Below are 17,148 nucleotides of genomic sequence, written 5' to 3'. Positions count from 1 at the left end.
AGGGAAGGAAGTCAGCTATGTATTTTGAGTGTCTGTTAGGTAGAGAGTGGGGTGAAAGCCTTAATTACTTGCATGTTCCCATGTAATCATCACAGTGACCCGTGAGGTAGATACTCTTTTCCCCTTTCTTATGTGTGAGGCAGAGAAAGCTCAGGGAAGGCGAGTATCTTTTTCAGAGTACTTTAGCTGGTATAAAGGACAGAGCCAGAATTCACACCAGATCTGCCTGATGCGAGGTTTAGATTGTTTCAATTTTCTCTTGATGTTGAATATCTTCTAGCCATTATGTAGAGGTGGTACTTCTCCATGTAGCCTAAGATAAAGAAGTAGGAGGAGGGAATGCCACCGAAGTTGAGAGTGGAGAGCATTTCAAGAAAGACTGGGCCATCTACGGTCGCACTTCAGGGAGGAGGGAAATCAACTGTTATCAGAAATGGAAAAAAAAAAAAAAACAGTAAGAATTGGCTAAGAAGGAGGTGACCTTACAAAGTTAACTACTTTTGAGTGATGGGTGTAGAAAGCAGATTATTGGGAGAATCAGAAGGAAGCGGGTAGGTAGGAAGTAAAAGCAGCTGAGATAGCCAAGCTGCTCCATAAAATTGGAGTGAAGAGGAATGAGAGCTGTGGAAGGCTGAGTGGAATATAATATAGACACCCAGTAGACACCCACCCAGTAGAAAATGTGTGGGTGGATACATATATTTTATTATATATTACATTTCTACTTGTAGGTGGAATAGAATAAACCTGTAAACTTGAAAAATTAGAGAGAGTTGGAGAGAAATAATTTAGAAGCCAGGCCTTAGAGGAGGAAAGAAAGCATAGGCCCACAGTGATCTTTAAGTATGTCCTTGCAAAGAGTGGGTTTGAATTCTGTTGAATACAACTTGTACAAGTAACTCCTGCTTGAAATAATGGGGATCTGCAGCTAAAGAGACACGCCAATCTCAAGTGTCAAGGAAAAGCTGAGGTCCAGACATCTAGCCTGGGAGATAGGGGTGAAAGGGCTCCATTGCACTTATAATTTCCTGACCAATATACATTTTTATATGTTTATATTTAGGAGTTATCTCTCTACCCCATCGTATGTTGTCAACTTCATAGATTTTTGTCTGCCTCGCTCACTGTTGTATTCTCTGTCCTTAAAACAGTACCTGGTATATTGTAGTTACTTAGGATATAGTCTTTGAATGAATAAATGGATCAGTCAAGATGGAGTCAAAGTGCAAGTAAGCATGGAATGAATCTTGGATTTGCTTCAAACACTAGTGAATGTTTGTGGCTCACTTTTAGGGGCTGCAGCTATCAAGTTAAAGCAGTGGGGGCTGGACAGACTCATTCCTAGTCATGAGGTGAAGTGCTTGCCAGCAAATCTAGTTTCCAAGATCATGTGCTAGTTGGGAGAATAAAGCATTGTTATGCTGTCTTAACTCTCTGTTGCTGTGTAGTCAGCCACTCTATAACTTTATTTTTATTTGTTATTTTTATTTGTTGTTGTTCCTCATTTCCTGGGTCAGGAGTTTGGGCAGAGTTCATGTGAGTTGTTCGTTGACTCCAAATGGCATCCCCATAGGATTATTCACTTGGCTGCACTCAGCTAGTGTTTAGGCTGGAGTGAAAGGTCCCAGGAGGCTTCATCTACATGTCTGATTCCCCTGTGCTCTTCCACATGGCTTGGGCTTCCTTGCAGCCTGGTGGATTCCATGAGGGAGTTTTCCACGCAATGAAAGTGGAAGCTGTAGGTCTCTTAAGATTGAAGGCAGACTTTACACAGTACCACTTGCCCAACTCTCTAGTGGTGAAGAAAAGTTACAAGCCTAGCTTAAAATAAAGGAGAGGGGAAGAGTTTACTTCTCAATAGAGAGGGGGCAAAGAATACATAGGCATCTTTTTCCGCCACAGCTCACTAGGAGATTATATTGACGCATAGAACTGGCTTCCTCCCCAATTAGTTTCATAATCCAAGAAGTTAGTGAGAATTTAGAGTGCACAAATAATTTGCAAAAATTTATGTGAAATTGAATATGGTTAAATAGGCAGTTAATTCCAGACTTGCCACGTTCATGGAGAGATGTGTATAGAACCAGTGGGCAGTTGAATGAAATGACTGGCTGAAATCATTATTTTTAAAATGGCCCTGTAATATTTTAGAGAAGTAATTTAATTTTTCTGGAAATTACACGTGCTTTTTATGCAAATTTCAAGCAATTTAAAAAAAACATAAATGAAAAATACAAATAAAGCAGGAGATCATCTAAACTCTCCCTATGCAGGGGAAAATATCCCATATTAACATTTGCTGTGCCTCATTTTAGATGTCCCTTTATGCTTATGTCCACTGAGAAAGATGGCTGGCTATCTGGTTGGCTGACTCAATAGACTGGTGGATAACAAGTTAATGGATAAAAACTTATAAGAATGAGGAGTTCCCATCATGGCTCAGTGGTTAACAAATCTGACTAGGAGCCATGAGGTTGCAGGTTCGATCCCTGGCCTTGCTCAGTGGGTTAAGGATCCGGTGTTGCCGTGAGCTGTGGTGTAGGTCGAAGACACGGCTCGGATCCGGCGTTACTGTGGCTGTGGTATAGGCCGGTGGCTACAGCTCTGATTCGACCCCTAGCCTGAGAACCTCCATATGCTGTGGGAACAGCCCAAGAAATGACAAAAAACAAAAACAAAAAAACTTATGAGACTGCACTATATATGTTATTTTCACAAAATATTAAAATTGAGTTTATTTGAATTGAAAAGAAGAAAAATGAAAAAAGAGGAAGAACTTTAAGTAAGAGCTACTAATTTTAGAGCTTAGAAGTTCCTCAAAAATTGTATGAAGATTATGGGTAAAATATGAAAACCATCAAGAAGTTGGATTTATGTAAATAATATGTTAAAATTTTAGACAGTATCAATTGTTCCCTGTGAAAGTTGATGTGATTAAAACCCTAACACTCTATCCCACGCCATTTCTCTCGACTCTTGATTTTTGTGGTTTGTATTATTTTTATTCTGTAAAATTTACATTTTGTTTTTGTAATGTGATTCCCACAGATGTTAGTTTCTACTTTGAAATAGGTTCTGTGGTAATCATGATTTAGAATTATGGTTCTAAATTCTTTAATTTGATTTGTCCTTTGGTTGGGATGGGTTTTGGTTTCCCCCCAAAAGGGTTTATGCATACTATGTCCCCCAAATTCTTTCATGTTTGAGAATGTCTGCTTGTTGACTTCATAACCTTAAATAGCAGGTTTAACGTTATTGTACATGCACATCTTTCTAGACACTTTTGTAGTATGTTCTCTTATGGAATGATGCTGTTAAGAATTAGTGTGATCCCCCCTTGCATATTTCTTGATTTCTTTCTTCATTTGAGATGCCTGCATATATCTTTCCATGTTTTGAAGTTCAATAACTTTACCTGGATAGTTTTTGTTGATAATAATGCTATCATTTTTTCCCAACTATGTTATACGTCCCTTGGGTCATAACATTCATCCCTTTCATTGATTTAAGGAAAATATCCTGTATTCTATTTCTGTGTACATTTTACAGATTGTACCTCTGTTTACATTTTGTTATTTCCGTTCATTCTTTTCTTTGGGAGCACCAGTAATCCTTGTATTATCTTGATATGTTTGTTATCTTCTCTTTAATTGCCTGAATACATTTTTACCTCTGTGTTTTATTTATTATTATTAACACAAGCCTTTACTTCATGCCATTGATTTCTGAAGAGGTGTGTCTATTCTATTCCTAGCTGCTTCTGATTTATCTATTAGATCTGCACTGCTGGTGTTTGACCTCAATGTATTTGCTTAACTCTGCAGTCTCTTTTTGCATCTTGTTCTGCTGTTTTTTTTTTGTTTTTTGTTTTTTGTCTTTTTGCTATTTCTTTGGGCCGCTTCCGAGGCATATGGAGGTTCCCAGGCTAGGGGTCTAATCGGAGCTGTAGCCGCCGGCCTACGCCAGAGCCACAGCAACACGGGATCCGAGCCGCGTCTGCAACCTACACCACAGCTCATGGCAACGCCGGATCGTTAACCCACTGAGCAAGGGCAGGGACCGAACCCACAACCTCCTGGTTCCTAGTCGGATTCGTTAACCACCGCGCCACGATGGGAACTCCTGTTCTGCTGTTTTAACATCTCATCTTTGAGCCTCTGCTTTATGATAACATATACTTGTTAAGGTCCTTCACAGTAGAAAGTATTTGTAAGAAAACCGCTTCTATTCTGAGGGTTGTGGTTCCTTCTTGAACTTGGTTTTTCAACAGTCTAATGCATATTCTGTTGCTTTCTTTTTTCACTGTGGTTATTTTTATAGCATGTTTGTATAGTTGAAATAATATTATTTTTTCATTTTGCTCATTCATGGGTTATTTAAAGCTTAATGCATGTTCTGTCATGGTGTAGTTGAATTCTCCTTGATATTCAGCCCTACTTGAGATCAGTTAATTTTATCCTTTAGGCTACTATTTAATGTATCCGATTCTCTGTAGCCTGAAAGTGTAGGTTTGGGGGAAAGGATGGGAGGACCTGTCCCTGTAGCTGAGTGTAGCCTTTAATGGAGGACTGCTCTTTTTTATTGTTTATTTTTATTAAAATATAGTTGAGGAGTTCCCGTCGTGGCACAGTGGTTAACGAATCCGACTAGGAACCATGAGGTTGTGGGTTCCATCTCTGGCCTTGCTCAGCAGGTTAAGGATCTGGCGTTGCCGTGAGCTGTGGTGTAGGTTGCAGATGCGGCTCGGATCCCGCGTTGCTGTGGCTGTGGTGTAGGCTGTTGGCTACAGCCCCAATTCGACCCCTAGCCTGGGAACCTCCATATGCCACAGGAGCGGCCCAAGAAATGGCAAAAAGACAAAAAATAAAATAAAATAAAATATAGTTGATTTACAGTATTGTGTCAATTTCTGCTGTACAGCATAGTGACCCAGTCATACAAATATATACATTCTTTTTCCCATACTATGGAGGACTGTTCTTTATTCTGAATTCTCATTCAGTGTCCTGTATCAGAGCACATTCCACCAAGCTAAGGGTTACCCCTCTGGCCCTTGGTATATCCCAGTTTAGCCTGTGTCCTAAAAGATAGCAAATTACTGTGGCCCTTATTACCTTTGCTGAGAGGGTATGTTGGGGCTTCTGTTCTTGATGGTTTTTCATTACATTTCCTTAGGCTAGCTTCTAACCACCTTGGTTTGCTTCTCTTTGAATAGGAGGATACTAGTCAGAATTTTAAGGATTTTATTCACTTACCCTCTTTCTTCAGTACTACTTCTCAAGGTGAAGTGGGATTAGAAGCCACAGAATTCTCTTCCTGAAATCTTTGAACTTTTTATTTAACCAAAGTTTTATGTCATTCCTTTATTTTGTTGTTATTGGTAAATTCTGGGATTACTCTTTGCCTTTCCATTTCTCTTTCTCTGAGTGAGAAAATTCTTTGGTAGGAAAATTCAGAGTCTACTGAAGTTCAGATAAAATTGAAATAATTAACACCAGGTAAAATGTAGGGGTCACTACTGTTCTCCTACCTTGTTCCTTTTCATGACTTTATGTATTTAATCTGAAAAAAAAGATAGTTTTTAATAAGCATTAAGAGTTTTATATAGTAGGTGGATAAAAAAACCCTCAAGTTAGCAATAAGAGAACCCTTATGGTTTTGCGTTAATGACAGAAAAATTCAACAGAAAACCATTGCCTTATGATCTCACTGAATGCTTGTCTCAACTTGAGTAGTAGCAAATAGGTCTTTGTTGAGCTTCCTGCGGGGGGGGGGGAGATTTTCTGTATCCTTAGCTTCTGTTACGACCAAATATCTGTGGTAGGTAGGCAGAGTTCAAGGATGGCCCCATGTGCATGCCTGGTATATTTCCTTCCCCTAGAATGTCAGTGGGCCTGGTCTGATCAGGTGATTCTTTTTCAAAGAGGGTCTAAAGAGCAGAGAGGTTGAGAGCTGCAGCAGATGCTCTCCTGCTGTACCTGAAGATGCAGCCTCTGTGATTTCTACAGCTATATGGAAAATGAATTCTGCCAACAAACGTGAGTGCACTTGGAAGAGTACTCTGAACCTCATAGGACATTGCAGCCCTGGCCAACACCTTGGTTTCAGGCTGGTTGAGTTGTGTCCAGACTCTGCGCCTACAGAACTGTGAGAATACTTGTAGAATTGGGGTTAAGTCATTAAATTGTAATTAGGCAGCAACAGTTAATGAATATTTTTAAAGTATTTTTAGGTTTAAGTGATAGGCTTTATTTTAATTAAGTCTGAATCGCTCCCGAAAGGGAAACTCTCATTTCTTATTTTCTAATTTACTTTTTCAAAGAGGAAGGCTTTGTTATGTGCTTTCCAAATTTTGTCAACTTTTGTTGCTTTTTCCCCTCCCCCTCTCTTCTGCCCACTTCTCTTCCTCAATTCTGAAGTCAGAATGGGCAATTTAGATTGTTTACAGATTCTCCAGCTAAGTACAGCTTGGACACAGTGATGAGAATGGTTTAAAAGTATAGTGGAATCCTATTTTAAACATAGTCTTAGAGGACAGGTCAACATCTAACTTAATGGCAAATGGTACAAGTCCATTGTGTTTCTAAAAATGTAATCTAAAAAATTAATCTTATTAATGTAGATTCCAAACACTGCAGAGATAATAACTGCACGTATCACTTAATTCCTTCAAAATGAATGTATGTACACACCCAGATAAAGTAGGACATTTACAGAACATGCCCTCTCCCTGCAAGGTAAGGACTCTTCTGGTTTCCATCCCCTTAGGTTAGTTTTGCCTGTTTTTGGACATTGTGTTCTCTTTTGGTTTTGGACTACTTCAGCTCATTGTTATTTTCTGAGACTCATTCATGTTGATGTATTGAACAGTAGTTGGTTCATTCTTGTTATTTTATAGAATTCATTGTGTAAATATAACACAATTTAGAATTGTACTTATGGAATTTTACTTATTTTATTCTTGTAGACTGGGTTAGTTTTATATGGGGTTATTACCACTAGTGCTGCTTTGAACATCATTATATGTGTATTTTGAAGAATGTTTACTGTATACTTAGAAGAATTACTAGGTCATAGAAAAAAATGCATACATATATGGGATTTTCCCCAGCTTTAGAAGATGTTAAGAAATGGTTTCCCAAAGTTACCTCATCAACTTACACTCCCCTCATCAAGGCATGACAATTACCATTGTTCCATATCTTTACAAGACACTTGGCATTATAATTTATTATTCTTATTATCATTAGCATCATCATTATTTGTAATTGTAACTATTCTAATGCTTGTTGGTATATCTCAGTGTGCTTTTAAGTTGCATTTCCCTCATGACTCATGATGTTTAACACCTTTTCATGTGTTTATTGAAGACCAGTAATTTTCACACTTTGGGTCATGATCCATTATTGGATCATGAAATCAAGTTAGTGCATTAAGATCAGAATTTTAAAAATCTAAAGTAGAATAACATATTGTAGAAGACAGTGAATTACAAGCTATAACAGTAAGTATGGTATTGTAAAGCTTGTTTCAGTTTCATATATATAAATATATGCATCTATATCTATGTCTCTTCATAGATGTACACACATATGTACGCATCCATTTCTTATTTGTATGCATAAATATTTATGAGTGACTTGAAAATATATTTCTTTTTCTGAAAAATATTTATTCTTATCTCTTATTGTCAGAAAGGTTTACAAACCCTGTTGTGTATTATGCATTTTAAAAAAATCCACAGCTTGATTAAGATATAAAAACTATGCTTACCTCATTTGCATTTAGTGCAGTCCTGACAGAACTAATAGCTAAAGCAATGAAAATATGATTCATGATGATTTTGTTAGGCCAAACTGGAAGTACACCATTAAGATGAACTATATAAAGTAAAAGTAAAGTCCTCCATACCATAAGTTTAAAGTCTTTGTAACTAAATGAGGGAAAGTTACTCTAAAAGAACATGGGATAAAGAACCAGAACCATTGGTCCTAAATAGAGCCCTGAGTCTCCAGATCCTGTGAGAGAATCTGTGGATATTGGCTCAGGAGTCTGTATATTTCTAAAGCTTCTTGGTGATCCTAGCAATCTGATAATTTGGGGAACCACTGATGCAGGCTGGAGATGGCAGTGAATTTCACCTAGTATAAGAGAGGAGGTCTCATGAAAGAGGCATTCTAAGAGTGCAAACCTTTTTTAAACCCAACATTCCAAAAAACACTGTATTTCAAAGTAATTCTACCCAGTTTCCTTTACCCTGTAAATTATTATTCTATAGCAACAAAACTCAGGAGAACCCATTTAATTAAAGAGCCATTATCTATAAATTTTATATAGTTAGAATGGAAGACAGGCAGCAGAGTTAATTTGCTTTCTAATCCCTCTCAATGTAGATTATAACTCCCTAATCTGCTTTTTCTCTAACCCCCTACATTAATGGAACCCCTAATGTGAGCTGCATACATTTCTCAATTATATAATACTTTGGTGCCTTTGTCTCTGAGATTTACTGTACTTTCACATTTGTTTGCATTGTAAAGTTAAATTCTAAAGGCTTTATAAGCACCCTGCTTTCTAATTAACAGTGAGCATAATATGTTAGTGTAACAAATGTTAACTATACATATTAGGGAATATTCAGAATCAGTCTAGGTTGCACCCCCTCCACCCCACCCCCTGCTTCCTCAAAGGTAAGATTTATTCTATATAAGATTGAGGAGAATGAATTTATAATTTGGACAAACACTTCCCTGAATACCAATATTTCTTTATATAGTAATTCTGGGATTTTGAATGCCAATGAGTTCTCTTTTTTCTTTGTGTGAACTTATGAATGTAATAAAACACTTCAGAAAAGCCAATCAAATAAAACTATCTAAGATTTAATTACCAGCTTTTTAAAGATTTTATGAACCAGAGCATCTCTATTGCCAAAATCACTTATGTGACTTAGGAATCACAGAATGCTCTTAAATCTTTTGTTTTGGCTTTTAAAAAATTATATACAGTTAAAAAATTAAGCATAAATAAGAGGAAAATTTAAAACTAATAAAATCTCCTATATATATATATATGGCTATTTTGTTAGTATTTTGGTAGATATTCTTCTAGACTTCTCAGTATCTACACATGCACATGCACACACACTCATACAAACACCTACTTTTATATAAATAGATTAATACAATATATAATATTCTTTTACTTATTCTTTAGGGCTAGTCATTGTTTTCTATCCACTTTGTGGTTGGGTTGTTTTCATATCAATAAGTAGATATATGTACATCACAATTTTTAATGGTTACATGATACATACACTAAGCTTTAATCTATTGATAGATATTTATATTGCATATTTTCCTCTATTATATGTCTAGTTAACAGCCATGCACATTAATCATTTAATACCTGTACAATTATATTCTTAAGACAAATTCCTAGAAGTCTTATTGCTGAACCAAAAGGCAAATGATGTATACTCACTACCGAGCTGCTCTCCAAAACTGTTGTCTCGGTTGAAACTCCAGCTAGCAAAATGATAGAGCAATTGTTTTTTTTTTCATTTTCCCAGTATTGGATTTTGTCTTTTTTTTTTTGTCTTTTTGCCTTTTCTAGGGCCGCTCCCGAAGCATATGGAGGTTCCCAGGCTAGGGGTCTAATCGGAGCCGAGCCGTAGCCACCGGCCTACTCCAGAGCCACAGCAACGCAGGATCCAAACTGCATCTGCAACCTACACCACAGCTCACTGCAACGCTGGGTCCTTAACCCACTGAGCAAGGCCAGGGACCGAACCCACAACCTCATGGTTCCTAGTTGGATTCATTAACCACTGCGCCACAACGGGAACTCCAGGATTTTGTCTTCTTAAAAATTGATAAATGACCCCAAATTCTGTCATTATTTTAAAATTTGCATATATGCAATTATTAATGAGGTCATACATATTTCCAAGTGCTTATTGGATATTCTTATTCCATCTTTGCTTAATTGCTTCACCATTTCTAATGAGTTGGTTGTCTTTTTTCAATGAACCTGTAAGAGCTCTGTGAATATTGAGGTATTCTTATTTGGACTGCAGGTTTATCATTTGACTTCTTATTCTGTACATAATGATTTTGAAATTAAATGTCCTTTATTTATTTACTTTTTTGTGTATAAAATTTTTGTCAAAAATTTATTAATATATCATTTTATAATTTCAAGATTTTGTATCATGGCTAATAATGACCTTTGGCAGAATTGTAGAAATACCTGTATTTCCTCATAGTAGTCTTAGGGTTTAATTTTTTCACATGATCATCTTTGATCCACCTGGGATTTATTTTTGAATAAGGAGAAAGGTAAGTCAGATCTACTCTTACCTCAATTGCTAGCCAGTTGTCAGACTTCATGAATATCTAATTTTTCAATCTGATTTAAAAATGACTTACTTTCTGATATTAACTTCTCTTATATATTTGAATCTACTTTCTATCTATTTTGTTCTATTGATTGGGCCATGTCTGAATAATTGTTATTGAATTTTTATTTCCGTGACTTTATACTATTTTTGGGTTTTTGCTTTACCCATATGATGAACTTAATCACATGCGTAATTCAATGCTAGGGTTTTCAATTAGAGTTATATAATATCTTTAGATTAATTGAGGGGAAATTAGCATTTTTATAATACTGGGTTTTCTTATTAAATTTTTTATCATGGATTCAGCCCTTCTCTCAGATCTCTCTGTAGCATTTTATCTTTTCTTCATATGGGCCCTGGCCATTTTAAAAGATATTTCTAGATATTTTAATTTTTTGATTGTTGCAATGAATGAAATTATCTCCTTCCACGACATTTTCTGAGTGTTGTTTTCTAAAAAGCTGTTGACTTTATTTAATTTCCAGACACTTTAATGAGCACTCATTTTTTTTTAAAATCACCTTTTGGTTGATCTTAGCCCTCAAAAGTCTCACCAAGTGGTAACCAGGAGACTAAAGAAGAAAATATAACTCCTTTACTGTAGGACATTACTTGAGACCTTAGAGAATTGAGCCTAAAATAGGAAAATTTATGGAATGCAGTTTGTACATCCAGGAAGGGCTGAGTAGGGGCCAGCCCTCATCACTGAAATGTGATATAAGTCAGACTAAATATATTAGAATGAATAAGTATGCTGTTCTTATGAGATTATTTCATATTCTGAGATGTCCTTTGGTACTCAATTAATTAATCTTTCAGGATTAATCTTTGTGGATTCAATATTACTTATGTGAGCAAGAGAGAGGCTAGATTTAATCAAGCCTAAATATATAAGTCCCTGTTTAAGTAATGAAAATATGAAGGATGGAAGGGAAAACTGAACTGACGTTCTAAAGAACTGGAGTTTACCAGATTGTGAGTTCCAGGCTTGCTAATTTTTTGCATAACCCCACAAATACAATATGATTTCTTTTCTTGTCATGAGTAATCCTCCTTCCTGCTCCTTCCAAACATCTATTGCTTTAACTACCCACCATCCCAACCCCCCAATAAGTAGGTATAAGATGGTCTGATAATGCCATCTGGTGGCCACCTAGGAAACTATATGAACTGATCTCTTGTTGGGCCTCCAGCCTGGGTTGGTACAACATCCTGGAAGCCAGATCCAGGCTTGGGGACAAGCAGTTTATGCCTGTGGCTGCAGGCAAAGGGAGAAGATGATCAAAGTCCAAGTCCTGGCAGAGGCTGCCTGGGGAAGCTGGGAAGGCACCACAAGTCTACATCCACAGGAGCTGATAGACAGCAAAGACTAGGTCCAAAAAGGGAGGTCTGAAAAGGAGTTCCAGCGGGAAAAATTTGGAGAGCTCTTGAACCAAAGCAAAGAAAGGGAGCCTTCCCTGCCTTCCCCTGCTTCCCGCCCCCCCACCTCAAGTATAATATCTACATTCAGCCTCAGGGCAGGGATCAGCTTGGTTGTGAACTTTCAGTCAAGTCTAACATTTTTCTTCAGGGGGTTCCTTATCCACCTTTTTATTTTCCCCCTAAAAATATTCTTCCCTAAAAATAATTTCAGACAATTCCACACAAGGCCAAGTCTATTTCACACTTCCCTTCTCTCATTCTTTCCCCTCTTCCTCCCTTGCTCCCTTCTTCCCACCTCCTTTTCAGCTCTTATTCTTGAGTTCTCAGGAAAACCTCCCTGTTTCTCATTCTTCATTTATTTGGGAGCCAAAGCATAGCCCTAATTACAGCTGAAAAACCTAGAGATGGTACTTGTGGGTCAGCTTTCTCAAAGACAAGGGAAGGCAGAGGAGAAATGAAGAGCTGGTACCATAGAGACCTGCATCCATGGGAGGGATCAGGAGTTCCTTCCACATCATTGTGAGGCTGAGTCTTCCCATCCACCTCCTGCGTGATTTCCCCAGATGCTGCATTCAAGATTTTTGGGTCTTTTATTCACTGCCATTTCCCTAACATTTAAAACAGCATCTGGCATATAGAAGGAGCTCTATTGATATTTGTTGAAGGAGTGAATGAATATTCTTGATGAATAAGCAAATCTGGCTTATTCTTTTTTTTAAACTATATTTCAATTTTGCCTTGTTGTAAGTGTTGCCTTGATGCTAATTTTCATTGTGAAAGCATGATTTGCAACTTTTGTGGAATAATTTAAGCCTAATGTCTGAGGGTATTTAAAGCACAAAATAATAATTACTTTTTAAAATTCCGACCTACCAAGTGACTGACTTTCAGAAAATAAGGTGTCTTGGTAAGGTGGGCATTCTCTACCTTTCTTCTCACGTTTCAAGAGTGTCTTTTATGTACATAAATGGAGTAAATAATCAGCAAAATGGCCAGCCTTTACATAGCTTGGCTTCTCAAATGCTCTTTAAATCTTCCCCCAAAATAAAAGCTAAGACCATTAAACACAGAGAAAAAAAAAATTTGGAAAGCTGTGAACTACTAAGCATTTGGCAGACCATCTTGCTGAATACGTTTTCTCTGTTTGCTGAGTCTTTTTGCATTATAAACCCTTGATAACAGAGACAGAGAAATATTTATTCTCTATATAGAACTAAGCTCAGAGGAAATGCTGGGTTTGCCTAATCTTTTTCAGAATTGTGCCCTTCCTTGTGATCCTCCTTAGAACTAGAGAAAGGAGGCAGGCTGTTTTTATTTTATAGCTCGTTCCTTGGAAATTACCCTTGGGTAAGAACTTTCTGGGAATAAAAAAAGAATCACTTGCTACTTTCCATTCAAAACGCTAGGATTTCTTATCTCACAGATCTCTGTGATCTTGAAGAAGTGCCTTCACTTTGGTGTAAAGGGGAAGTTGAAATGAATTAGGAGCTGGCCAGACAACAGAGGAGATCCGTGTGTGTGTCATATCCGAGTGTGGCAGGCCTTGGTACAACTCCTGAGGATGTGTCACAGCATCCCACATCAGGCCTGACATCTTGTTCCTGGCTGATTTCGGTGATAGTGGTGGTAGTGGGGGATGGGTATATATGAACTCTTCAGCTCCCTGACTGCGGTGGACGGTGAGAAGCTACAAGCTATGAAGAGAGCAGGGACTGGCATTACAGGCAGAGGGCTCTCAGGCTGAACGCTGGCAGTGCCTTTGGCTGACTGTGTGACCCGGAATAAAATAGGTAACCTCTCCGAGCCTTAGTCCGCCGTTTTGCGAAACGGGAAGATGATGCCTAGCTAGAACGGCTGGAGAGGAAGGGAGCTACTAGGTATATAGCCCAGCCCCCGGCTGGTGGGACTTCTCAGCTGATCGGGTGTGCTTATGGCGGTCACGTGTTCTCTGTCCCTTTCTCTCCCAGGTACCTTGGGATCACGAGGCCGCTGACGTACCCCGTCAGGCAGAATGGCAAGTGCATGGCTAAGATGATCCTCTCTGTCTGGCTTCTCTCCGCCTCCATCACTTTGCCGCCGCTCTTCGGCTGGGCGCAGAACGTAAATGACGACAAGGTGTGCTTGATCAGCCAGGATTTTGGCTACACGATCTACTCCACTGCAGTGGCGTTCTACATCCCCATGTCCGTCATGCTTTTCATGTACTACCAGATTTACAAGGCCGCCAGGAAGAGCGCCGCCAAACACAAGTTCCCAGGCTTCCCTCGCCCGGAGGAGCCCGACAGCGTCATTTCACTGAATGGCATGGTGAAGCTCCAGAAGGAGGTGGAGGAGTGTGCGAACCTTTCGAGACTCCTCAAACACGAGAGGAAAAACATCTCCATCTTTAAGAGGGAACAGAAAGCAGCCACCACCTTGGGGATCATTGTCGGGGCCTTCACCGTGTGCTGGCTGCCGTTTTTCCTCCTCTCGACGGCCAGACCCTTCATCTGTGGCACTGCGTGCAGCTGCATCCCGCTGTGGGTGGAGAGGACATTTCTGTGGCTGGGCTATGCAAACTCTCTCATTAACCCCTTTATATATGCCTTCTTCAACCGGGACCTGAGGACCACCTACCGCAGCCTGCTCCAGTGCCAGTACCGGAATATCAACCGGAAGCTCTCGGCTGCAGGCATGCACGAGGCCCTGAAGCTTGCTGAGAGGCCCGAGAGACCTGAGCTTGTGCTGTAAGGTCATTTATCACTATTTTCCTTCTATCCCCCTCAACCCTTTCATGGAACTTCTTTTTGAAGCTGCTCACAGAAAGCTTCCTGAATCAGTAGCAAGCTTATTTTCTACTAACCATGTCTACAGATTTGAATTCAGAATACTGTAGACTCTAGTCTTCCACCCAGTAGAATTCTGAAAGCCAAAGATGGGTATTTAGCTGGATTGGAAGAGAAGACATTTACTTATGCATTGTGATCGATATCACTGGTGACAAGGAAGGTCAGGATTTTGCATCCTTTCTCCATAAATAACACCCAAATTAAGTCCTTATAGCTCCAATTCTTGTAACATTTTCATTTTAGTTGCCATTACTCTTATATCCAGTAAAACTTTTTTTTTTTTTTTGGATAGCCTCATCCTTCACCAATTAATTCTTCTTTTGAGAAAGGAAGCAGATTCACATGGGCAGGAAGCAGCCTGGGGCAAAGGGCAGTGTTTTAGTCTAGGAAGATGCCAGGATGGCACAAAATTTTGAAAGCTGTAGAGTTTTCAGAAAGTGCTAGCCATCGTCTTTAGGAGTTATGAGTTTTTAGAGTTGTTGAGTGTGTCTAGGAAGCATTAGTAACTTTCTGGGAAGCAGTTGCAGTAAGATGTTGGGATATGAAAAAGGATCACAAACGGCCAGTGTTGGAAGAAGTCCCTGTGTCGGTCAGCAGGTTAAATAATCAGGGAGGAAACTATGTCTTTGTCAAATTTCTGTCTTCAGAATCGAGTACTGACACACAATAGATAACAAAAGTAATCACTTCTAGCAATTATTAAATACCTACTACATACTATCATGGTGTATATCATTCTGCCTATAGAGTAGGTGCTTCTGGCATCCTCAGTTTTCATAAGAATAACTGAGGCTTGGGGACCTAGAGTAACTTACCTAAGATCACTAGCCCCTAAATGCTAAATATGGTTTGAATCACCCCAGTGTATATGCTCTTAACCATCATGCAACACTGATGGCAGATGATTTCAGTCTGCAGCAGTAAAGAGCCATTGAATGTTTTAAGCTGGGGATTTGAGCCATCAGCTGTCTAAGAAGACATTTAGAAAAACCTACTAATAGAAGTAAGTTAATTAGACTTACTGCAGCTTTGGAGGACACTTCCTTGACAGACTCTTGGTAGTTTCTCAGATGGAGGAAAAAAGCAAAGGATATTGATGGAGTTTTAGGGCTTGAGCTGGGTCATATTAAGGTAGGTAACTGGGCAGAGTTCATGACATAATAGCTTTGGATTGGTGAGTACAGCTAAATGAGGACTTGGAAGCCGGTATTAATGAGCAAGCTATCAGTCTTGATAAGTAAGCTAGATTAATTGGTGTGCAGTCTTATCTTTTGGAAGCAAAGTACTTCCTAGAACAAGTACTGGGTTATTTTGCTTAGCCCCAGAGTTGTTTAGCACGGAACGCATGTTGATCTCAGTTCCTAGGAGTAACCTGCTGAGAGATTTTTTTTTAATTGTTATTTCCCCCAACACACTTTTTTTTTTCCCCACTGTACAGCATGGGGACCCAGTTACACATAGATGTATACATAATTTTTTCTCCCATTGTCGTGCTCCGTTGTAGGTATCTGGGCATAGTTCTTGGTGAGATATGTGTTTGAAGAAAGTTTCTCTGGCAACAGTGAAAAAGGCAGATAACATAGAAAGACAGGTGGCAGTGGTCCAGTTAAGCAGTCAGTGTAGAAACTAGGAAAGAACCATTGAGGCCCTGAACTAGAAATAGAAAATACCACTGTGATTTTTTTTTGCCTCCTACCCAAAGAACTTGAGAATAATCTTATTAATTATTTTAGCTAATAATTCACACATGATTCAGGTAGTTCATAAAGTGCTAATTTTTCAGATGTCACACAATAGGTTTTCCAGTTTAACATGATTGTCACCCACGTTTATTGATGATTCACTCTCAGGTCCTATGCTGAGTACTCTAGTGAGTTATGTCACTTCATCCTTAATACTGTATGAGAGGTTGGTTTCCTTCATCTCCATTCTGTTGGGGAGGTCAGATAATTTTTTCAAAGTCATATATATAGGGAGCTAAATTTGAGCCCAGGAAATCTATGTTCAGATACTTTTAACTACCATGCACTCTGCCTTTAATAAAAGTAAATCAACTAGCATAACATCCAAGGATACTTGCCTCTGTGTCTTTAGCTAGTGTGGAGTCTTGGGTGTTATTTTCCTGTTAATATAACACAGGGGTCAGCAAACTTCCACTATGAAGGACCAGATAGTAAATATTTTAGGCTTTGCTAGCTATACAGTCTCCACTGAAACTATTTATGTTTGCCTTTGTTGTGAGAAAGCGGTCCTAGACACTAGGAACCAAATAAGTATGGTGGTGTACCAATAAAACTTTATTTGCAAAAACAGGTGGCTGTCTGAATTTGGCCCGCAGGTCATAGTTTGCTGTTCCCTGGCCTCAGAAAATGACTATCTCATCATTGCATCTCTGTTTGAACTTATGATTATTGATTTTTATTTATACTTACAGAATGTTATCATTTGGGATGATTGGCCTAAATATTCATTAAATTTAAGAAATTTATAATTAAA

The 17,148-nt window shown here is 38.6% G+C and overlaps 1 protein-coding gene across 1 annotated transcript in view; it reads left to right on the top strand.

Moving 5' to 3' along the window:
• The window catches only part of HTR7 (5-hydroxytryptamine receptor 7), a 97,965-nt gene that overhangs the window by 74,243 nt on the left and 6,574 nt on the right, over positions 1 to 17,148 (top strand). Inside the window, exon 2 of the mRNA XM_047760171.1 lies at positions 13,792 to 14,550. Coding sequence (XP_047616127.1) covers positions 13,792 to 14,550 — 759 coding nt within the window. The remainder of the gene's footprint in view (positions 1 to 13,791; positions 14,551 to 17,148) is intronic.

Source organism: Phacochoerus africanus, chromosome 15 (assembly GCF_016906955.1).
Source record: "Phacochoerus africanus isolate WHEZ1 chromosome 15, ROS_Pafr_v1, whole genome shotgun sequence".
In the NCBI taxonomy this organism is placed as follows: domain Eukaryota; kingdom Metazoa; phylum Chordata; class Mammalia; order Artiodactyla; family Suidae; genus Phacochoerus; species Phacochoerus africanus.
This window is presented reverse-complemented; position numbering and strand designations above follow the sequence as displayed.